The following is a 24,317-nucleotide window of genomic DNA, read 5'->3' on the forward strand; positions in this document are numbered from 1 at the left end:
TAAATCACTTGTTCTACCTAGCAGAGAAGGACTGCTAATATTTTGCTTTATTTCCTTCTGCTCTTTTTTGATGCATAAAATGTATTTGAATATATGTATATACTTACTTACATGCTATCGAAGGAGCTCTGGTAGTACAGTGCCTAAGCATTTGATTCTAATCAGCAGGTTGGTGGTTCTAAACCCACCAGCCACTCCACAGAAGAAAGACTAGGCAATCTACTTTCGTAAAGATTTACCACCTTGGAAACCCAAAGGGGGTCGCTATGAGTCAGAATCAACTTGATGGCAGTGAGGGGGTGGGTATTTGCTATTATAGATAGAGCTTGGTTCTCTTCTTTTTGTAACATAGCATAAAACCCATTATTCTGTGTTTTGTATGTTCCCCTTTTAACAGCCATGTGCTATTTGAGTAGAATGAAAATTAGTTATTACCTGGTTACTAGTTAGGGCTTGGAGCAGTGCTTGGCACACAGAGAGCTCTCAAGCATTGTGACTATTCTTACCCATTTTCTTGTTAGAAATGCAGGCTGTTTCCAAGTTTTACTTATGTACTTGTGGGAGGAACATTTTTGTGTCTAATGCTTTTTTCCTGAATTTAGGATGACTTCTTTAGGAGGGTATCCATTTCTACATATGGAATATAGATTAAGGAGCCCTGGCGGCTAATGGAAAGCTCTGTGGTTCAGACCCACCCAGCGGCTCCATGGGAGAAAGACGTGGTGACCTGCTCTTGTAAAGACTGCCTGGAAAACCCAATCAGGCAGTTCTACTATGTCACTACAAGTCAAAATTGACTCAAAGCACCTAACAACACCACCACATATAGAAACAGGCCTATTTCACAAAATTCAGATGGGATGTGGTGACATTAATGAGCAACCAAGGCCAAGGGACCTTGCTGGGACTGAGAAGGCTGGTGGTCTCTCCCTTCACTCAGAGGAGGTGTGCCTCTCAGAAACTATCCTCTCCCTTACATATCCGTGATCTGTATTGTTTCCCTGGCTCTCCTCTGAGCCCACAAACAGGCCCAATTCTCTCCCATCTTAGGAAAACCTTGCCGCCATCCTATCTTTCACTCTACTCTTCTTTCTCTCCTCTTCCCTTCACCCCAACAAGTCTCAAAAGAATAGTGTCTCTGTCTAGAAAGGCTACAACTGAATCATCTAGGAAAACTCCTATATCTCCAAAGCCCTGCTCAAATGGCCTGTCTCTGTGAAGCTCTCCTGACTCCCTGTGTTGCTGCCACTCCAGTGCCCATCACTGGGGATACTTTTAGCATTTTAGTGCCCACACAGAGTTGTATGACCACCACCAGTCAGGAACTGCACAGGGCAGTTCTACTTATTTTTCTCTCTCCAGACTCTAGCACGAGGCCTGAAACTGGCAAGTGCTCCCAGAATGTCACTGAGAGACTTGATTAACAGAGAGCTGAGAGTGCCCTGAAGCTCAACTCCTGACCCGCTATGGTGCTCAGCAGACTTTCAGCTTCTTCTCCCTCCTGTGTCAGGCACCTGTGATTTCATTCTAGAACATGGAAATGCTGTGCCTCCTGGGGAGACTGCTGGTTGACAGGGACCCTGTCAGATCATCTCCTGGGACATAAATGGAAGAGGAGACGCCACCTACCTCCATGCCTGGGTCACCCTTCTCCCCAGGTTCTCCTTTCTCTCCCTGTGGGGACAAAACACAGTGATGTGAATGCCAGCACTAGGGGGCCGAGGCACATCAGACCCTCAGATCTGTGACACACTACACTGGGGTTGTTGGTGTTGTGTACCATCGGGGACAGAGTAGAAATGCCTCATACAGTTTTTAAGGCTGGGATCTTTATGGAAGCAGACTGACACATCTTTCTTCCACAGAGCAGCTGGTGGGTGTTCGAATAGCCAACCTTTTGGTTAGCAGCTGACTGTTTTAACCACCATGCTACCAAGACTCCTTAGATTGGGTTAGGGCTCAAGAAGGAACATCTTGGAAGGCTTGGAGGTCATCAGCCCCAACTAGAGAGGACTGGGGCAGGGGGCCTGTGATCACTGCCTTCAAGAACTAGAGGTTCTATAATGTAGAATCTGCATAACATGGATAAACTTGGAGGACCTTATGCTGAGTGAAATAAGTCAATCATAAAAGGACAAATATTGTATTAGTCTGTTACTGTAAAAGTTAAGGAAAGGTTTATCTATAGAAGGAAACTTTCTTTGTTGGTTATCAGGGGTGGGAGGGGAGGGGAGGGAATGCTGTTAGACAGATAGAGATAAGTATTGATTTGGGTGAAGAGAAGGGCAATGTACCAAATGTGAGTGACCAGTATGGCAGTATTGAGGATGAGAAAGACATAGAGGTACATCAGAGGTACAGACAACAAATATGAACCCTTTTGCACATACAGTACTGCATTGTCAGTGAAGGCAAGCATGGGTATATGGATGGATGGGTGGACAGGCTAAACGATTAGGTATGTCTATGGAATGGGGAGTGTATCCAAGAACATATATAGGGTTGGCAGACAATGGTCCTATAAATTTATGTGAATGATCAGAATTCCCAGGTGTATAGTAGAGCTGACAAGGGGCAAGGTTGTGGTCACTGCTTGGTCACAGCCAGCTACCCAGAGCGACCGAGTAGTTGAACCTGTGGGCTTGGGACCATAGTCGCAGGGGACATCAAGCGCAATTGGCATAACATACTACACGAAACATTGTTCCACCTCCTACTTTGGCGAGGAGCGACTGGGATCTTAAAAGCTAGCAAGCTGCCATCTAGATGCAACGATGGGTCTCTCCTCGTCCAGAGCAAAGAAGAATGAAGAAAACCAAAATTCATGGAAACAATTAGTCCTAGTGACTGGTACACCATCTGATCTGCAGCCTATATGACTATGAGACCAGAAGAACTAGATGGTGCTTGGCTACCACTGTCATCCACTTGGAAGGGGATGTATGTAGGAGATCTTTGATAGAGAGGAAGAACAATGTGGAAAAAAACTCAAAATCATTTGGAGGGGGAAAGAAAAGCGGGGGGGACCAGGTTTGCTGGTCCCATAGAGCCTGGTGGAACCACTGAGACTATGGCCCCTAGCTGCCCTTCAGGTCTGGAATTGAACCCACACCTGTGGCTTCCAGCCAAACAAAATACAGGTATATGAGTTAAACATTTACCTCAAGTAGATACACTTCTTGGAGAGAACAATCATGGGAGAAAGAAGGGCTGCTTATGCACAGGGAGACAGCTCAGGGGGCAGGAGTGTATGGAGGGATGGACACTGGGAGGAGGTGACTAGGGGAGGAAGTGGGAGGGGAGCTGTTGCATTGTGGTAAACTGTGGTCAATGACATGAGACAAAGTGTATGTGAACTGCTGTACAGAAAGTGAATTTGCTCTGTAAATCTTCACCCAAATCACAATAATAATAATAAAAAAAAGAACTGGAGGTTCTAGAATGTGGGAGGAGAGGCTGTTATTCTGTATGGATTCTGAGGCAGACTGACCCTAGGGTTGACCTGTGACTTGCTTCTCATCAATAGAATATAGCATATGGCAAAAGTGAATATATATATATATATAATGTATACATATATAGCTCTGTCTTGTTAATATGGGGGTTCCTGAGTAGCACAAATGATTAATGCACTTGTCTGTTAACTAAAAAGTTGGAGGTTTGAGTCCACGTAGAGGTGCCTTGGAAGAAAGTCCTGGTGCTCTCCTTCTGAAAAATCAGTCACTGAAAATCTTACGGAGCACAGTTCCGGTCTGACACACATAAGGTTGCCATGAGTCAGAGTTGATTTGACGGTCAGTGATTTGGGTTTTTGGGTGCCAGCATGCTAGAGAGGCTCTCCTGCCCACCTGGAAGCAGAATGCTGCTGAAATGTGACCTGCCTATGAGAGGAGCCACACGGGAGGGAATTGCAGATGGCTTCTAGGAGCTGAGGGGCTCAGCCTTACAATAGCAAGGAGATGAATTCTGCCAATGGCTGTGTGAACTTGCCAGAGGACTCTGGAACCCCTGTTATCCCAGAAGAGACTGCAGCCTGCCAACACCTTGATTGCAGCCCTGGGCAGAGCTCCTAGCTGAGATATGCCTGGGCTCCTGACCCACAGAAGCTGTGAGACATACATATTGTTTTAGGCCACTAAATTTGTGGGAATTTGTTATGTAACATAGACAATGAATACAAGTCCAGAGGACAGAACGAAGGCCAGAGTGGGGAGGAGTTGTTACAAAGAGGAAGCTTCCACCATGCATCAAGAAGCATGTCCTTTGTCTCAGAGCTGCCCCACATTACACTAGGTGGACGTGGAGGAGGCTGTGAGCTCTTTGCCTATCTCAGTGGCAGTCAAAGTGGCTTCAGGGGGATGCCTGCATTGGGTGGGAGGAGAATGGGTTGACTTCTAGGTTCCGAGATTCTACATGCTTTGAACAAGGTTGGCTAGAAGACAGCAGTCACCTTGCTGTGAGCTGAGGAAGCGGGATCCCTGTTTATACTCAAAGGCCTCTCAGGCTAGGAGCTGCTTATCTGAAGGAGCCCCTGTGGCTGGTGGGCAGGCAGGCTGGGGTTCGTGCAGCCTCATGGCAGCAGTGCCAGGCAACCCCACGAGGCTGGAGGCTGCAGTGAGGAGCCCCCTGACCACACACCCTTGCCTGCAGCTGCCTGCCCACAATCTCCACGCCCGGCCCTCTCGCCTTACTGTAAATCCCGGGAGCCCACTGGGGCCAGGCAATCCTGTCGCTCCGGGTCTCCCTTGGTCACCTGGTTCTCCTTTCTCCCCAGTTGGGCCGTCTAGACCCTACAGATTGACAAAGACCTCTGTTAGTGAAGCACGAGGCGGTCACAAGGAGAATCCATGACCAGATTTGGCATGCATGCATGGCTCCCTCCCTCCAGCACGGGTGCTAGGAGGATGCCCACTTCACAGATGGGAACAACTGAAGCCCAGAGAAGGCTCCAAGTCATGTCACCCACCTAGCTGGACTGGGCTGAGGGCCCTTTGTCCACACACCCTCTCCTGGGCATAGGGCTTCTGCATGTGTTCCAAAGGCGCTGTTTTACATCTATGACTTCATCTCCTTCCCAACAACCCATTAGGAAATAGAGGCTTTGTAAGGCTCCATGACTACACAAAGGTCACAGACAGGTGATGACAGGACAGGACCCAGGTCTGTTGAGTCAGAAAACTCCCTTTCAGACAGTGAGTGGCTTAGGAGCAAGGAACCCTGGATGAACCTTCCACTCTCAATTCCTGGCTCCAGCTTTCCAGGCCGCAGCTGGCACATGCAGAGCGGGTATGGGGGGATGGTGAATTCATGGAAAGGTGGAGACAAGGGGCCTGGCTTCCAGCTCTACCCACTTACCGGGGAGCCTGCTGGTCCCATCTCCCCTCTCTCCCCCTTTTCTCCTGGGCTCCCTGTGCGTCCATCTTCTCCCTTCATTCCTGGAGGCCCCTCCTTTCCTGGGGGTCCTTGTGGACCAGGGGGGCCCAAGTCTCCTGGTTTGCCTCGAGGTCCCTTTGGAAGATAGCAGCAACACTTATTAGATGCACTGATGGAGAAAAGAGGAGGTAGAGAACATGGAAGCATGGGGGGTTCTAAGGGCAGTCAGACTTGGCTCTTTGGTGCTTGGCTGGGCCCAGGCAAAGACAACCATGGGTCCGTGGCCAACAGCTCTGCTCATCCCAGCAGGGGTCTTCCTGGCTTCCCTGGGAGCCTGTAGTGTGGGGTTCAGCTGGGCCTTTGCAGTGTGGGCTCTTTTCCCACCTCCCCTCTTCGCTTGTCCACTAAGACTCTATAGCCTGGGCTTGTTCCTGCCCCCTCCCCCACCTCCCCAGGCTTTGGACTATTTTCAAAGGTTTGTCAGGGGGTGTCAGTTCTTACCTTTTCCCCATCATGTCCTGGAGGGCCTGGCAGTCCAATCTCCCCCTATTACCAGAACAACTAAAGGTCACTCCCAGAGCCAGCAATAAAAATATGAATGACTGACGTTGACAGAGGACTTCCGACAAGCTGGGCATTCTTCTCGGCACTTGAACATACAGTTCGCCCATTTAATTCTCATTGCAATCCTGTGAGGTATGTGCTTTTATTGCCTCTGTCTTACAGAGGAGGACCTGAAAGCACAGAGTTAAATAACCTGCCCAGCCCACAGTTAGTAAATAGCAGGCCAGGACTGCAGTTCCTGTGTGTTTTTAACTACAACCTCCCATTGCCTGGGCAGCTGTTTCAGAGAGCCTTCGGCACTGACGCCATCAGGGAGGGAAGAGGGTGCCTGCCTCCCTGTCTCCTCACAAGCCCTTGCTGCCCTCTCCACCCCTAAATCTTCACATTAACTGAAACCCCTTCTTTAGGTCAGGGGCAGAAGTGAAGAAGGCATGGACTCTGCCTTGAATGACAGGTAAACAACCAGCCCCATCACAAGGCAAAATGATATACATGCTAATGAGAGGAGCACAGAGGGAAGGGTGGTGAATTCTGCTTGATACATCAGGGGAGGCTTCAAGGAGGAAGTGACCTGTGAGTTGGGCTTGGAAGATGAGAAAGGTAAGGAAGAGGGGAATGGGCTTGTAGGGCAGGAAGCCTCATGAACACAGGATAACCACCCAACCAAACCTACTGTTGGTGAGTCGATTCTAACTCATAGCAACCCTAGAAGACAGAGTAGAACTGCCCCACACAGTTTCCAACGCTGTAAATCTTTACAGAAGCAGACTGCCACGTCTTTCTCCCACAGAGAAGCTGGTGGGTTTGAACTGCTGATCTTTTGGTTAGCAGCAGCAAGCACTTAAACACTGTGGCACTAGGGCTCTTTGAGCACAGGATCAAACCAAAAAAACAAACCCACTGCCATTGAGCAATTCCGACTCATAGCGACCCCCATAGAGTTTCCATGGCTGTAAATCTTTACAGAAACAGACTGCCTCATCTTCTCTTGTGGAGGGGTTAGTGGGTTCAAACCACTGACCTTTTGGTTAGCAGCCCAATGCCTTAACCATAGTACCACCAGAGCTCCTACTGAGCACAGGATAGACAGGCAAAAGTGGACTACATTTCGAAAAAGAGCACAGGGGTCTACGGGTGGGGGATATAAGAGGGAGGCAAATGTGGGCAAGGGTTGGGGGAGGAGATTGGGGAGGGCCTCAAAGCCACATTCCCTGATGGGCGACTTGAGATCACAGCTGGGGGTCTGGTTTGGGCAGGGCAAGCCTAGACTCAGGCTCCACCACATCAAGGGGTTCTGTGAATTACAGGAGCCCGAGAAAGACATGAGGGATGCTATGGCTGAGGTCTGGGAGGAAAGACAGTAACTGTGACGTGGGCGGTCAGGGCACTGGTGCCTGGGAGCATCGGGAAGAATTACAGGTGAGAACTCTGTGGTGAGGGCTCTGGGGAGATGAGAGTACAGGACAGAGCAGCCCGGTCACTGTGCTCTGGGGGGTGATGGTGCCTTTGCACACCAGCCCCTGCCCCATGAAGACAGATCTTACCTTCTGGCCTGGAATTCCTGGAGCTCCGGGTGGGCCAATTTGCCCAGGAAGACCAGGGGGGCCCTAGGAAAGAAAAGAAAGCCACATCGGAGAGCTTTCTGACTGAAGGTGGAATGCCTCTCCCCAGAGGGATAAATGGGGAAACTGGCTCAGAGAGAACACAGGTTTTCAAACTTTCTTCAGTAGTAGAACCACTTTTTCTTTTGCAAAGAAAATAACATGGGGAATCCCAAAATGCAAAATACATAAGCATGGAGTTGGTTTGGGTTAAAGTGGAGTGTGGGGGTCCTAGAGCCCAATAGCCTCTCCCTCCCCTTCTCTCTAGGACATCCCAGGGGACTCCTGGACCTCCAAGGACACAAATCCACCTTTCCCTGAGGACTTAAAAATGTCTCCAAAAAACAACCCTTACGACCATGAACAGGTGAATACAACACATCCATACAATGGATCCCTACACAGCAATTTAAAAATAATCAAATACTGGTATCTGCAATGACATGGATGAGTCTCAAACACATGCTAGCTCTCAGCAGAAGTCAGACAAGAACGTCTATATACCATGTGAGTCCATTAATAGGCAACTCTAGAAAAGATAAGGAACTTTGGTGGTGCAGTGGTTAAGGGACTTGGTTCCTAACCAGAAGGTTGGCAGTTCAACCCCACCAGCTGCTCCAAGGAGGAAGATTAGGCAATCTACTTCTGTAAAGATGTATATAGCCTTGGAAACCCTATAGGTCATTATGAATTGGGATCGACTTGATGGCAGTGGGTTTGGTTTTTGGCTAGAAAAGATAAATCTGACCTATAGTGACAGAAAGCAGATCAGCGGTTGCTTGGGGCTGAGGGTGGGGGTGGGACTGACTCCTAAGGGCATGAAGGAACTTTCCGGAGTGATTGTGTGGTGGGTATATACTCACTGCCATCAAGTCAATTTGACTCATAGTGACCTCTTTGGGTTTCCAAGGTGGTATCTCTACAGAAGTACATTGTCCAATCTTCCTTCTGAGGAGTTGCTGGTAGGATTGAACCGCCAGCCTTCTGGTTAGCAGTCAAATGCCTCAGGCACTATGCCACCAGAGCTCCTTGGTGGGAATATGGGTGTATAAATTTGTCAAAACTCATTAACTCTACACTTAAAACAGGTACATTTTAATATTTGTTTAAGACAAAACAAATATCTCTAGGAAAGTTTTGCTTCCAAGAGCGATTTCAACTGATATATTTTAATGTTCCCCCATGATTCTCATTGATTCCAGAATCACATTAGTTAATATCAGTTTCTGGGATTGGACAGTATATGATTGGCATTTATTCAGGCTTTTCATCCCTAAGTATGGCACAATAAACAAAAAAACCTAACTCACTGCCATTGAGTCGATTACGACTCATAGTGACCCCCACTGGGTTTCCATGGCTGTAAATCTTTACGGAAGCAGACTGCCTCATCTTTCTTTCATGGAGCAGCTGGTGGGTTTGAACCGCCAACCCTCTGGTTAGCAGCCAAATGCCTTAACCAACACAGTACAGTGTGGCACAGAGCCACTAAAAATACTAAGTGAAATGAAATTTCAGTAGTTTGACAACCTTGCGCTCTCCTCTACACCTTATAAACTAAACCTTGGCAGTGAGTGTTTTCATTCTAAATATTTATTGGGAGCTGACTGCTGGTAGGCATGCCTGCAAAACCTGAACTTGGCATCTACTGGTTTTTCAAGTGCAGATGATAAAATTGATTTCTAGGGATGGGGGAAATGTGGAGGTCACTATTGATTTTTCAGGGTTATGGATCTTATTAGCTTAAGTTTAAGAAAAAAGTGAAACATAAAACTTCCTCCTTGAGACCCCTATTTCCTTGACCAAGTTGTAAATCAAACTAGTAAACCAGTTGCCAGTTGAGTCGACTCCAACTCATGGCGACCCTGTGTGGGTCAGAGATGAACTATGCTCCATAGGGTTTTCAATGGCTGCTTTTCCGGAATTTTATAGCTAAGTCTTTGTTCCAAGGAGCCTCTGGGTGAACTTGAACCTCCAACCATTTGGTTAGCAGCTGAGTGTGTAAACCATTTCCCTACCCAGGCACACTTAACAACTGTAAATAGAACCTAGCATTTCTGCTGTCATTAGAATGCACAGCTGTATCAGTGAAGCCCAAGGTATGGCCTAGGGCCTGGACAGCTCCAGTGGCCCAACCATAAGTCTTGACTCCCAATCCTGCCTCAGAAGCCTGTGCCTGCCTGCTGAAGGGGAGAACTCAAGTCCTTGCTTCTAGGCTGCTTTTCCCTCAACCCCTAGCCCAGTGCCCAAGGAAAGTGAGGAATGAGGAAGACTTACCATCAAGGCCAGTGTTCGGATCTCCTGAAAAACCAACACCACACTGTCAGTTGAAGAGCAAATCAAGAGCCATCTGCTTGGTTAAGGTACATTGGAACTGTGCCCCTCCAAGGACCACAGGTGGAGGATAGGAAGTAGACTCTTCCAGGTGGGCCTCCACGGCTCCTGGCCCCATGCCACCCCCATTAACCTTTCACTTCCAGTGCAATCACTGGACAGAGTACGCTCATCATCTTACAAGCTAACCCCTGCTCTGAAGGCTGTTCTAGAAGGGACTCAGATATGCACTAAAATGGACTGCCAATATTTCCTTCACTTTGCAAAAAGAAAGGAAGGAAGCATGTTCTCTTATTCTTTCTAATTGCCTGCTGGAGACCCTCCCTTGTTCTTTCTTCTTCTCCCAGAGCTCAGATGTCAACGTTCTGATGTACCTCTGAACTTCAAATAAATGCAGGATAACAAAGTACGGATCATTTACAAAAAAACAGAGGGAAGACTATTGGCTTTAAAAATGAATCACACACAGTGATAAATTTCTTTGAAGCGACTATTCTCAACCCTGGGTGAAAACATTTGCGAACGTTGAGAGACAGTTTTTTGGTTGCTGTAACTTAGGAAGGGGGAAGTGGTGCTACTACCATCTAATGAGTAGAGACCAGGGATGCTGTTAAACACATCTACAGGGATGCTATAACACACGGGACCAAAAAGCATTACCCAGCCCCAAATACCAATGGTGCTGAAGTTGAGAGCCCCTGCATTAAAGGATTATTAGCTTATGAACTTAAAATATGATTAAATCAACAAAAAAAGGATGTATTTCAGAAAGAGGACTCTACCATGTGCATGAACTGAAGAAATATGGCCCCAGAACCCTGGGTGGACCAGCACACCTGCAGGATGCCAGGTTATACCCATTATGGCTCTCAGGTCCAGAGCCAGGTAACTGCCAGTTATGCCCAGATGGCAAGCCAGGCCATCTGAATGCCAAAGGATGGGGGGGGGAGGGGCGGGCATTTGCTGGAGGCTGCACAGTGGAAAAAACAAAGGGGAAAAAGCAAGGGAGCTTCTTTCTCCTGGAAGCTCTGCCCAGTAGCCTGGCCTCCAGAGACTTTAATCAGGCCCATGTTGAAGGCACCCTCATCGTGTCCTAGGACCAGAGCCCTGAGGTCCAAGACTTCTAGATCTTTAGTCTATGGGCTAGAACCCACTCACCTGGAGAGCCTCATTGATGTTTCCATTGTAATCCACCATCTCTCCTTTCCCTGGTTCTCCCTTGGAGCCCTGCAAGACAAATGAGGTATCAACCCAGGGCCTGGGCCCAGAAGGACCTGGGGGCAACTGCTGCCTGTGCTCTATGGAAGGGGGACTGCATCACTGCTGCCTGCACCTGACTGCACAGGTGGCCTCAGAGCAGCTGGAGGGGAACCTATGAGGGGATCCTAAACACTGTCAGAGGATTCCCAGGGATTCTAGAACCAATAGGCAAGACTCCATCTAAGAAATCTAGCCAGACCTCAAGAAGGCTGAGTCTAATCAAGACTCCAGGGCCCAGCCACTTCCCACTGTGACTCCAGGGAGGTGAGATGTCACACTGTGACTTCAGGTCACAGAAGCACATACCTTGGTGCCAGCTGGCCCCTGTTCTCCAGCTGTTCCAGGCTCCCCCTGTTGCATGACAAAATTAAAGTGAAATGGAGACAGAGCTGGGTCATGCATTGATGTCCCCAGCTGGGCCACACAGCAGGGGTCATGGAGGGGCCTGGAGCTCATCTGCTCTCAGGCTGAGGGGACACAGACCTCCCTGTCTGTGAAAGGGCAGCACAGCCCAGCCTTCTTCAGGAAGCACCCCCTGAACCTACCCACACTCCCCTCTTCCTCTGAGCTCCTCCGAGGAAGCCTGCTCCCTCCCGCTTAGCATTTTAGGATATTCCGCCTTATGCTCTTTGCTAGCGGAGCTCTGGTAGCATAGTGGCTAAGGCATTTGACTGCTAACCAGAAGGCTGGCGGGTCAAACCCACCAGCCACTCCTCGGAAGGAAGATGGGGCAATCTACTTCCGTAGTGATACTGCCTCGGAAACCCAAGGAGGGGTCACTATGAGTCAGGTGTGACTCGAGGGTACATAACAACAACTAACAACAACCACTTGTGACTGTCTGGCCACCTTTCCCCCATCCCTTAAGTCAGCCACATCCTTGGAAGCAGGAACCAGGTCCTTTGTTTCTCTTTTATTTCCATCCTGCTCATGTGACAAGGGCTCGGCGAGTTTGTGCCAATCGTCTAGGTGATCGATAATTGTCATGGAGACCTCTTCATGCTCTTCTTTCAGGGTCCCTAACCCTCTTCTTTCAGGGTCCCCTCTGCTTGTGAAAGACCCAAACTGCAGGGTATCAGGGACACAGGGGTATATGACTGAGGGCAGGTGGTGGGATGTGATCCTCTTAAAGACATGACAGAACTGCTTGGATGGAATGAAACAGTGATGCAGATTAAGAGAAACACTTCACAGTTCCAATTTCTCTGGGATAATGTCATAGTTGAAGACTTTTTTTTTTTTTTTTTAAATCAATATAGAAAGTAAAAATAAGGGAAAAATCAACTTGGCTCATGGTGACCTTTCAGTAGATCAGCTCAGGGAGAGTTGAGTCACTGTCATGTCCAAGTATCCTGCCCCTGTGCCTCCCCTACACACACAGAATTTTAGTCATATGGCATCTGTGAGGGCTCTGCCGGAACCCTTTCACAGTGGAGGAGCTGGAGAGAGGTGAGAGCCCAGCTTTGCCACGGGGCTTGGGAAGCTAACAGGAGCAAGCAGTTTAGGGCTTCTCCATTTCAAGTGTCCTTCCCTGGGCGAGGCTTTGCGTGACTGCTGTTCCAGGGAAAGGCTCTCCAAAGGCAAAGGCAGCCAGGAAAGATGGTGGCCAGCAGTAGAGGGGGCAGTGGGAGTCACCCATGTGTCTGGGTCAACCTTGTGCCTGACGTCCAGCTAAAAGGGTGGCCTGGACTACTCCCCTCTCTCCGCTGACCCTCATCCTGCAGCTCCTGAGATCTGGCAGCCCTTGTGTACCTTGTCTCCTTGCCGTCCTGGGGGGCCAGCCTGTCCATCAACACCAGCTTCTCCCTGGGGAAGAGGAGAGGGATAGGTGAGGGCATGAAGGGCAGCTGGGGCAGCTGCTTAAGCGGGTGAAAGACAGTCTTGCTGCTAATATCCCAGGTATTGAAGGTCTTTGGGCCATTGTCTCTCCCTGCCGATTTCTACTAACGCACCCAATTCCACATACTGGACTTCTATACCCTTGGCCCTGAAGGCCACAGAAAGAAAAGTATCTAGGACATTAGGTCCCCAAGAATGACTGAGGTTGAAGGTCACAGGCAAACATCTCCCTTGAATGTTGACCCCTGGGGGAACACTCACCTTTGGCCCTGGGGGCCCAGGGAGCCCTGGGGGGCCAGGATCCCCTCGACCTCCTCCAATGGCATTGCCAGCACCGCCCTTCTCTCCCTAGGGGTGGAAAGTGCAGTTATCATTGTTGGGTCAACCTTGTAGGGAGGTAGATGAACACTTGCCTTCCACTTATTTGTCTTCCCTCCCTCATAGTTAAAGGGCAGCATGTCACGCCACAGCCTATGCTGAGCTCTGCAGGGACATTAAGTGGTCTGTGGACTCAAGGATGGCTGGAAATCAGAGGCCTTCAGAGGCTGGTCTGGCAGTGGAATTTGAGGAGGGAATGGAGCTCATTACAGAAGGGCAACTGCTTTAGAGTGGACACCAGGGACCCATCAAGGCCTGGGTCTAGAGCAGTATTTCCCAAGGTGGTTCCTTCAGTGGGTCAGAAAGATTTCATCTGTGAAAAAAGAGTATGGTGGCAGAACGATGTTAGGAAGTGCTGGGTTAAACAAAGCTTTGCAAGCTCCTTCTCTGCAGGACTACTCAGAGCCTTTGCCAGCCTAAGGAGCACTGTGTAGAACTGCTCTACAGGGTTTCCTAGGCTGTAATCACTGGAACTCACAAGGTCTTTTCTCCTACAGAGCCCCTGGTGGATTTGAACCATGACCTTTCAGTTAGCAGCTGAGCACTTAACCACTGCACCACCAAGGCTCTCTCTCTCTACACACATGCGCACATGCACGCACACACACACACACACACGGAGTTCCCCTGGGTGGTCCAAATGGTTAACACACTTGGCTAACTGAAAGGCTGGAGGTTCAAGTCAATCCAGAGGTGACTCAGAAGAAATGTTTGGTGACCTACTTCCAAAAACCAGCCACTGAAAATCTATGGAACACAGTCATACTCTGACAGACATGGGGTAGCCATGTGTTGGAAGTGACCCAATTCAACAGCAACTGATTGTACATGTATATTTTCAATGAAATTTAAATGTGTTATGGAGCTAGGATCCTGTGGAACATGTTTTCAGAGCTGGAACAAGGAAATCTGACCATGGAATAGCTAATGAATTATTGAAATTGGACAATTTGGATCCAGTCAGGGCCTTCCTTGTGATACCCCACCTCCCCACCCCAAATAGAATCTGGCTGTGTTTCAGCAGCTTCACCTGCCCCCATGACTGAAGGAGCAACACAGCCAATGCCAGGGCCTGAGTGAGTGAGCAGGGCTGGAATGAGATGTTGGTGGGGATGGACACAGGCCTTAGAGGACCATCGTCCAGGGCACTTCCCTACCTACCTTCGGTCCCAGGAGGCCAGGCAGCCCAGGGGAGCCCGCTGCGCCCTTCTCACCCTGCGGGGGAAAGCACCAGTGAAAGTGAAAATATGAGGAACTACTTCTCCAGGATATCCGTGAAGGCACCAGTCCCATCCACTTCGGGTCTTGGCTGGCCTCTGTCTTGCCTCCCTTGGCCATTCTTGGAAGGGCTCCACATACTTCTGGGCCCCTATCCCTCCCTGGGTAGCCACCAGCTGGGCTACTTCCAAGTTCCTCAGTGTGGAGTCAGCTGGCACTATTGTCTTCCTATTTGCTCGGCCCTTATCACTCACACCATGTGAGGAGTACACAGCCTGTAATAGAGGCCAATAAACTTAGTCTCTTTAGGAAACAGGTAGCAGTTTAGAAAGCCAGTAGTGGGGAAGCTCTTCCCTTGAGCCAACTACACTGTTAACCACTTTCTGATTGTCTAGCAATAGAGGGCTCTTGTCTCTCCTGCCTACTTCCTCCCTACCATGAGGGAAGAAAGAAAAGCACCTAACAGAACTTGCCCTTTAGGGGAATATCTTAAGAAGTTTGCTTTCTTAACCAGCTTCATCCACTACCAAAGAACTCTAGTTTTCCTTCCCATGACATGAATCACAGAGTCCCTCAGAGATATCTGAGTCTCACTCTCATTAAGTGACTTACAGAAAATGCCTGTTAGTGGCAAAACCAGGTCTAGAACCCAGGTCTCTTGATGCTCATTCTTCTATGTCACAAAGACTTAATTTTGTATCCTCAGACTGTCCACTACTAGGTTAGCCCCCAAGGAGCTCTGGTGGTGTAGTACTTAAGGCATTTGACTACTAACCAGAAGGTTGGTGGTTGAAACCCACCAGCTGCTCTGCAGAAGGAAGATGGGGCAATCTACTTCCATAAAGATTTACTCCCTTGGAAGCCCAATGGGAATCGCTATGAGTCGGAATCGACTCCATGGCAGTGAGTTTGGTTTTGGGTTTTGGAACACTCCACCAGGGGGCATTAGTATCAGGTCATTCTCCATGGCCCTGAGGAACAGAAGGCTGTTGTGTAGAATAATACGAACTGAGGGTCTCCCTTTGAGGTAAGAAGAGAAAGTCACTGATAAGAGGATGGGGGTAGGGGTGATGAGGGGTGGAATGGGCAGTGATCATAGGCCAGCGGAAAGCAGGTTCTGTAGAATACTCGCCCCATCATTAGATGCTCTTCTTAAAAAAAAAAAAAAAAAAAGATTCTCTGGTCAAAAAAGTCTGGTAATGATGCACAAGACAGTTCTTTTCTCAGAGCTTCCCAATGCATATTATCATATTAAGGGCTCCGAGAAGGCCTGCTGTAAACAGACCTAACATTTTTTACATAGTATTTCTCAAGTTTAGTTGACCATGGAAACTTTTTCTTATGCTACAGCTCTTATTTCCTAGGTGAGAGAAAGAGACCCTGGCAGGTGCAGGAGACAACAGTCACCACTTGCTGCAAACCAGCCGAGATGGTGTGGGACCTAGATGTCCAAGCTAGGATCCAGGGAAGTGGGGAGGCATTTGCAGCAGACTGCCCCCCTGGAGGGCCCCTCTCTGCACAGGTTCCCAGCCTCAGGCCAGCTTCAGGGGACCAAGAACAGAATGGCAGCAGCCTCTCCCCCTCCACCCCACATTCTCTCCTCCATGCAGCCCAGAACATTCCTTGTGCAATAGTACCTTGGCTCCTGGGGTCCCTGGCTCACCCTGTGTGGAACAAAATATATGTGAAATGCTGTATGGAAAGTGAATTTGCTCTGTTAATTTTCACCCAAACCACAATACAAAAAAAAAAAAAAAAAGAATCAGAGAAGAAGGAAAAAAATAAATAGAACAGATGGAATATACTTATATGGGTAGGTATGTTGTTGTTGTTGTTATGTGCTGTCGAGTCAAACCCGACTCATAGCGACCCCTCCTTGGGTTTCCGAGGCAGTATCACTACGGAAGTAGGATTGCCCAACCTTCCTTCCGAGGAGTGGCTGGTGGGTTTGAACTGCCAGCTGTCTGGTTAGCAGGCAAGTGTCTTAGCCACTATACTACCAGAGCTCCCATGGGTAGGTATAGGTATATACAAATGTGAGAATAGGTAGAAGTATACCAAAACCCACTGCCATTGAGTCGACTGTAACTCAAAAAGATCCTACAGGATAGAGCAGAACTGCCCCACAGGGTTTCTAAGCCTGTAAATCTTTATGGAAGCTGACTGCTCATCTTTTTCCCACGGAGCAGCTGGTAGGTTTGAACCGCTGACCTTTTGGCTAGCAGCCAATTGCCTTAACCACTGTGCCACCGGAGCTACTTTTAGAAGTATCTATGTTGTTGTTGTTGTTGTTATGTGCCGTCGAGTCGGCCCCGACTCATAGCGACCCCTCCTTGGGTTTCCGAGGCAGTATCACTACGGAAGTAGGATTGCCCAACCTTCCTTCCGAGGAGTGGCTGGTGGGTTTGAACCGCCAGCCTTCTGGTTAGCAGTCAAGTGCTTTTAGCCACTATGCCACCAGAGCTCCTAGAAGTATCTATATGTATGTATAAATACAGATATGTGTATGCAGACACGTATATTCACTGACTATACAACTATGCACACTCCTCAGACATAACTAAATACCATCTGAGATTGGTTTTCTAGATCTGAAAGCTTAGGACCATAGTCTCATGGGATAGCTCAGTCAATTGGCATAGTGCAGGTTACAAAGTTCATGTTCTGTATCCCAATGAAGTGAGTAGTGTCTGGGGTCTTAAAAGCTTGCAAGCGGCCATCTAAGATACAACTCTTGTCTCTACTCATCAGCAGCAAAAGAGTAGGAAGGTCACCAAAATCTACAAGGTTGATCTCCAGCATGAGGCACAACCTCAACTACCCTGAGACCAGAAAAACTAGCTGGTGCCTGGCTACTGCCACTGACAGGTCTGACTGAGGTCACAATAGATGATCTTGGGAAGAATGGGAGAAAAATGTAGAACAAAACTCAAATTCTTAGAAAAAGCCAGACCAACGGGACCATCTGAGACCAGAGGACTCCTGAGATTATCACCCTGAGACACTCTTTAAGCGCTGAACCAAAACTACCCCCTGAGATTACCTTTGAGCAGAAAAACAGAGGAACACACAAAATAAAGGATATTTACTATCCATTTGATCAGAGCTCTACGAAAAAAATCATCAGTGTGAGTCCAGAAGGTCATCATTTAATCTAAAGGGAAGATGAGCAAACAAGGGAACAGGATAACTAGACTACTGGAAATGGAACAAACGGAATACAATGAAAGAGAAATGTTGGCACATTATGAAGAATGTGACTAATGTCATCGATCAATTTTTGTGGAAACTGTCAAATGGGAACCAAACTTGCTGTGTAAACTTTCACCAAAAAGCCTAATACAACATAATTTAAGAAAAGAATAAGTAGTGAGAGGAGGAGGAGAAAAGGAGGAGGAAGAAGGAGACAGAGAGGATGAGCAAAGGCATTCTGGGAAAGGGAAGCATCAGCCCCGGGTCAAGGGAGACCTTGTGGGCTGCTGACCCTACAGGATGGTGTATTCATTAAGGGCATTTGCCTTCCAGATGGCCCCTAGTCTAACACAGATCTACACCAGGCTGGGAGAAGAGAATGCCAGTATCGCCTATCATTCCTTCCTAATAACAGAGTCTCTTCCTGGAGCATGGAGCCAGCTGATCCAACTCTGCTTCTCTCCAAGCCCCAGTACAGCACTTGGCAGACAGTCAAGGCAAATTTATTGAATGAATCAAAGTGAATGGCCAAGTGAGTGAGGAATCCCTGGCTGCCGCCTTTGCCGGGCAGAGGGGCCGATTCTTCCCTTAGGGGAGGGGTGTGGGAGTGTGTGAGAGTGTGCGCAGCACCCCAGGAGGTGGGAGAGGATGGGTGGGCATTTGGCTTGAACACAAGCCTGTCCAAGGAAACTTCCTCCTGTAAGTGGACTTGTCACTTGTGCTTCTGGAGTGTCCCCACTCATCCAGCAGGCAGCCAAACAGGCAGTTAGGGAGACGTCCAGGAAAAGCACACGTGCTCTCCTGCCTGAAGCTTTGACAGCATGTGGTTACTGAGTTCTTGAGTGGAAAGGAAGGGCCTGGGCTCTGCCTACACATGGCAGGCTGGTGAGCCCTGCAGATGAGGCTGGTAAACTTTGCTGCTTGCTTGCACGGCTTACGTAAACATCTGCTCATGTTCAAGGTGCATCTAGCATCAATGTCACTTTCAGAACGGTGTTTCTGGATCCTGCCTGTCTTCTCATTTGGCCACTCTGCAGTGTCAGCTCGGTTGTCCTCGATTCCTCCCTTCCCTTCCCAGCTGCCCAGATACCATTGAGTTACAACTGACCTTCATCCCAGCCACAGCGATCCCAGGAGCCCCCTGGCAGAGAGAAAAACAGACATGAAGGCTTTCTGTAGTCAGGGCAAGCATGGAGGCAATGCTGGTCTGACTGTGGAAGACTCCCCACTTCTGCCTGCCCCCCAGTCCCACAGGGTGGTGTAGTGGCTGAGCTGCTCTTAGTGCAGAGGGGCTGAACGATTAAGGCTGGGCCGAACATTATGCTGGCTTCTCTGAGCTCCCAGTCCACCTGCCTGACTCCCAGGTTGGGGAATGGGTTGGGGGGCCCATAGGTGGGATAGATGGAAGTGTCCTTGAGGGTGTGGTGGGGGCTTCATTGGAATAAGAAAGAAGGAGGAGGAGATGGGAGGGAGAGAAGAAGGGAGAGCCGTCCGGAGGTCTGGTTCAGCAGATAAATAAAGGGCCTGGTTTTGCCAAATATAATGGACCTGAGTATGCAAGCGGGGCTATCCTCTCCACCTCTGCCCTGTGGTCTGGGGAGTGGCTAAGTGAGCCCCATTTTCATATCAGCCCAAGACCATCTACTATGAGGTAGACATGCTGTCCAAAGCACTACTTAGCAAATCCCAAGTGGAGATGATTTTGGGGTGTCTCTCCTGCCCACATGTTTCTCAGGACTGCAGCCAGAGCTGGGATCATCTAAGCAGAGTTTTCATGATCCAGAGGGGCCCAGGAGGAGGTCTGGCCACATCAGGAGGGCTGATGGCTCATAGGCTATGTAGCAGGGGAAACCCCGGGGAGGAGACCTGTGCCCTTTTCCCAGGAGGATGAGAGAACAAAGAGAGCCATGAGCTGGGCCTCCGGGGTTGTCCCAAGCTTGGAAGAGAGGTATGGGTGTGGGGGTAGGAAGTTTAAGGGGCTGCTCAGAGCTGGGGGTGCAGGTACCTTTGCTCCATGCTTGCCTGGTATCCCCGGCATGCCTCGCTCTCCCTGAAGGAAGAAAGAAGAACAATGAGAAGTGGAACAGATTCAGTGTCCCAAGGGCTGTGAGCTCTTGAAGCATGGCCTACCAGGATGTCAGAGAGAATGGCTTCTCTGGAAACTCAGGAGGGCCATCCACAGCTCAGGGTGAGCTTTGGGGACCCTGCCTGCTTCCTGGATGGTGCCATCATCCCCTGGTAGCCACAGTGGGCAGCTCTTCTCAGCAAGGTGAACGTGTGCAAGTCCAAGTCCTAAACTCACCAGGCAGGAAAGGCCTGAGTGAGCACCTAGTGAGGCTGGGGTCCAGTAAGGTGAGGGACCTGTCAGTGGGCTGGACCCACACTTAGTGCCATGAGCAAGATGCCTGGGCAGCAATGGTCCACTTGGCTGCTTATCTATTGAACCCCTCCTCCTGAACCCTGTCTACTACTTCCTGCTCCATTTTTCCTCTGGTCAGTTTCCTGGAATGGTACCTGCTGGATGAGCCAGACAGGGGTTTCCTGCTTTCCTCTTCATCTGAACACCCCTTCCTCTCAAGTGCCCTGAGTGTAACTCTTCCCAAGGGCATGAGGCTTTGGCCCTATGTGGTCAGAGGGTCAGCCTGTGCTCTGGGTGGGTCGGGGGGGCCATGGTTGGAGGACCCAGACCTGTCTACTTCTCAGCCCTGACTTGCCTGTCCTGAGACTCTGGGGACTCTCTCCTCTGGGAATGGCATGGAGTCTGCTCGACCATCTCCCACTGTCTGATCTTCATTTTCAACCTCCATTCTCCCATGAAAATGCCAATTTATGGGAGGGGGTAAGTTCAGGACGAAGGATGGACGAGGATGGAGTAGGGGTTGGAGGTGACAGCCAGTCGCAAATGAGGGAGAGTAGGTGAGCTGAGATATAACCTGCCTGAGCAGAGGGAGAGCTCAGGGGAAGAGAGGGGACCAGTTCTGTCCCCACTGGTCTAACCCACAGAAGTCAGGATCCAGGGAGCTATCCAACCACAGGAGTGGCTGTCCACCTGCTGCCCTCCTGCCTCCAGAAGGTCAGCACTGTGCAGTGGGCCATATGAACCCAGAACAGACCTGGATCTTGTCCATCTCTCCCCTTGGGTCTGAGCGCCGTGGCTGCAGGCCCAACTTCCAAACCCACAGGCTGAAAGGCAAAGAGGAACTTGGTCCCCTTGACCTTGGCCCCTGTCTCTTCAGTTGCCCACTCCCTCCCTTCTCTTCCATGTTACGGGAAGGCCTGAACCACCCTTCTGGCCAAGGCTAGAGCTGCTCCTGCCATGTCCTCTACCTTGGCATCTGAGTGCTCCTCCCCAATGCAGCCTGGATAACAATACTGCCTTCTTCAAACACATCCACTACCCCAGAGAAAAGGGGCCAAACTCTGACTTGGCCCTCTGCCTCCTCTTCCTTCCCAGCCTCCTCCTCACCTGACATCCTGGCATGAATCGCCCTGAAAATACCATCCCTTTTCATAGCTGCCTTCATGCTAGTCCCTCAACTCAAAATCCTATTCCTTATTCAGCATCCTGGTCAAACACTATTTTCCCTGTGAAGCCTTTGGCTATCCTTCTGTGATAATTAATTTTACCTGTCAACTTGGCTGGCTGGGGTTCCCAGTGATTTGGCCAAACCTTAGACTAGATGCTATTCCATAATAAATGTAATCACCCTTCACAGCATAATCTAATGGACTCAGTCAATCAGTTGAAAGGAGAGCTTCCTTAGGGTATGATCCGCCTGAAGACTATATTTTGGGAAAACATGTTCTCTCTCTCCCTCTGTACTTCCCTTTCCTGACCTGTAGATCTTGGGATGCAAGCCTTCAGAGGTCTCTAGCCTGCCGCCTGACCTGTGGGTTTCACACTTGCCAGCCCCCACAATTATGTGAGCTAATTCTTTGAAGTAATTTTTCGCCCCCTCTCTCTAATAGAAATATATCCACAAGACCCTCATAATCCTGTGTTGGGTTCCTCACCACCACAGGGATATCTCCCTCTTTTCAGCCTTTGTAATCTGCCCACATGAACTCATGTCTACCCCCATGATGGCTTCACCTCCATCCTCTGTGGGCCAGGTCTCTTAATTCTGCAAAAGGCCCGGAATCTTTAGCTCCAAATGCCAGAGCCCTCCCTCACCCTGACTCCACCAGTGACCCCCTGAGCCCTAGGCTGGTGGGCAGAGCTGGAGTCAGGGAACACACCATAGCAGACAAGTTGGAGCTCCAGGCCTATCCTGGCCTTTGAGTGCTGGGAAAATCCTCTAGAAAACAGTAGAGAAAGGCAGGGCCATTTAGTGCATGCTTCAAGGCTCTGGCAAAAGGCTAAGTGCTTTACATCCTGATTTAATTTAATTTCCAAGAATCTTCTCTAACATGGGAGGAGATGGTGTTCCCTGTTTTACAAGTCAGCAAACTGAGGCTCTGAGAGGCTGGGCAGATTGCCAAGGTCATATAGTTTGTAAGAGGCAGAGCAGGGATTTGAACACAGGCCCATTGGCTGACAAAATCCAAGTGCCCATTTCCTTTGGCTCACCTAAGCATCAGGTGGGCTGATGTTCCATCCCACCCTCTGTGGGGTGAGGTCAGGGCACAGCCTCTCTGTGTAAGGGCTGGGTCCTCACACACAGGCACACCAAGAAAAAGGGTTGAACATGGCACTGCCTGCAAACACAGGTCTGCTCTGCGGCCAGCAGAGGGTGCCACAGGACCTCATCTGAAGTCTGGCAACAGCAGCTGCAGTGTCTCAAGCGGTCTTCTGCCTCCCTCACAGCCTGGAGCTGTCCAAGGAAATGAGCCCCAAAGCGTCTTTCATAGAGGCAGTCAGGGGCTCCTGTCGCTCCTTCTGTTGGAGGACCAGAGCTCCCCACTAACAAGCCTGACCCAACAGGGCCGACTTGGCCAGGCGTCTCCTAGACAGAAACCTCTGGGGGTGAGCAGTCAGCTTGGGAGTCTCTGACTTTTCAGAGGTCTGCTATCTGTCCCTCTCTTCCTCTTCCTTTTTCTCAGTTTTCTCCCAATACCCCTGGCTCACAAAGGGGGAGCTGGACCAAGTCAGGCATGCTGTGTGACCACCGGGAAGCTGTGTTCCCTCTCTGTGCCCAGGATCCCCATCTCAAAATGAAAACATTGAATTGGATGCCTCTGTCTTCTCCTGCCCCTCTGGCTCTTTTCATCCACGCACACCCCCTCCCGGCTTTCTGGCACAATCCTTGGGAGGGAGAGAGGCCAGAAGCTGGAGAGGTGGCACTTAGGTCTGTTGGCTGCTCCAGAAACGGGCTTGGTGAGGAGGGAGCTTTAGCTCTGGGTCTCCCTCCTCCTATCTACCCCGGAGAGCAGCTCACACTTCTGCAGGGGAGGAGGGCAGAGCCAGCCTCTGCTGAGCTGCTCAGAACAGAACCCCAGGGGTGAGGGTTTCCGGCTAATTGGGGTTGACTTTATCCCACGTTGGTCTGAGTAGAAATGACAACTGTGCACTCGGGAAATCCGGCCCTTTGGAGTCTCCTAGCAGGGAGGGCTTCCTCATTAGGGCACTGACCTTCGCCCCTTCCCTCCCCTCTGGGTCAGGTCTCTTAATTCCACCAATGACCCAGGACCCTTGATCCCCATCTCTGGGCTTCCCTTGACCCTGCTGACCCCATCCTGTACGGTCTCTCCACCTCATTAATCTCTGGGTTTACACGGCCTGGCCTCTGAACTGGAGAATTGCACTCCTCATCAGCCAGAAGACATCATCCAAGGATGGCTAGTGAGGTGAGAGGGGCTGGGGCTTATTACTTAGTACTCCAGGGTCACTTCAGGAAAAGGTGAGGTGGACAGGGGGTGGGTGGGCTGTGAGTGCTACTGCTAAGCTGACAGATGAACATAGTTCTGCCCAGAGAGCTGTTCCTCCCACTGTGTCTTCGTGAGATCATGAGATCGTATCTAAAGCCCTGCTCCTTCTTTTCCAGTTCTCCTCTGAAAAGTTTCTGTTTAAATGCTTTAAGTTCTTCACAGTTGTTCTTCATTTAGATCCACTAACTCATTACTGTCTGTCTCCAATGGGCCAGGCCCTCGGTGTTTGCAAACAGCTGCAGGGCCCTAGGTATCCTCTCTGTCTCTGCCTCCCCTGCTCTTCCCAGTGGGGATCCAGAAGGCCTCACCCATGGCCTCTCACACACCATTTGGCCCATTCTACAGCTGGGATAGTGAGCACTCTGAGTCTTACAAAAGATCTTGCTCCATTTGCATGGAGGGTGAATGGCAGAGGCTGCTGGAACCCTGTCTATCCCAGTCTGTCTCCTGCTCTGGTGGGCTGGCCTTTTAACCTTGGTGCCAAGAATTGGCTCTGATTTCCAGCATGTTTGGTGCCACTGAGTTGGCTCCGACTCATAGTGACCCTATGTATAACAGAACAAAACTCTGCCCAGTCTTGCTCAGCCTCTGTGCCAATCCTTGTTGAGGGCCTTTCCTTTTTTCTCTGACCCTCCACTTTACCAAGCATGACATCCTTCTCCAGGAAATGGTCCCTTCTGACAACATGAC

General features: G+C 49.7%; 1 protein-coding gene across 1 annotated transcript in view; it reads right to left on the bottom strand.

Annotated features, from left to right (window-relative positions):
* COL13A1 (collagen type XIII alpha 1 chain) overlaps positions 1–24,317 on the bottom strand; it is a 187,365-nt gene that overhangs the window by 24,659 nt on the left and 138,389 nt on the right. Inside the window, exons 19-32 of the mRNA XM_042780919.1 lie at positions 19,765–19,809; positions 18,868–18,900; positions 16,205–16,231; positions 14,511–14,564; positions 13,233–13,319; positions 12,885–12,938; positions 11,439–11,483; positions 11,031–11,099; positions 9,816–9,839; positions 7,482–7,544; positions 5,875–5,919; positions 5,356–5,508; positions 4,692–4,790; positions 1,626–1,674 (exon numbers count right to left, since the gene is read on the bottom strand). Coding sequence (XP_042636853.1) covers positions 1,626–1,674; positions 4,692–4,790; positions 5,356–5,508; positions 5,875–5,919; positions 7,482–7,544; positions 9,816–9,839; positions 11,031–11,099; positions 11,439–11,483; positions 12,885–12,938; positions 13,233–13,319; positions 14,511–14,564; positions 16,205–16,231; positions 18,868–18,900; positions 19,765–19,809 — 847 coding nt within the window. The remainder of the gene's footprint in view (positions 1–1,625; positions 1,675–4,691; positions 4,791–5,355; positions 5,509–5,874; positions 5,920–7,481; positions 7,545–9,815; positions 9,840–11,030; positions 11,100–11,438; positions 11,484–12,884; positions 12,939–13,232; positions 13,320–14,510; positions 14,565–16,204; positions 16,232–18,867; positions 18,901–19,764; positions 19,810–24,317) is intronic.

This window comes from Orycteropus afer, unplaced genomic scaffold, assembly GCF_000298275.1.
Source record: "Orycteropus afer afer isolate SDZICR_OR568_19922 unplaced genomic scaffold, OryAfe1.0 scaffold00070, whole genome shotgun sequence".
NCBI lineage: Eukaryota > Metazoa > Chordata > Mammalia > Tubulidentata > Orycteropodidae > Orycteropus > Orycteropus afer.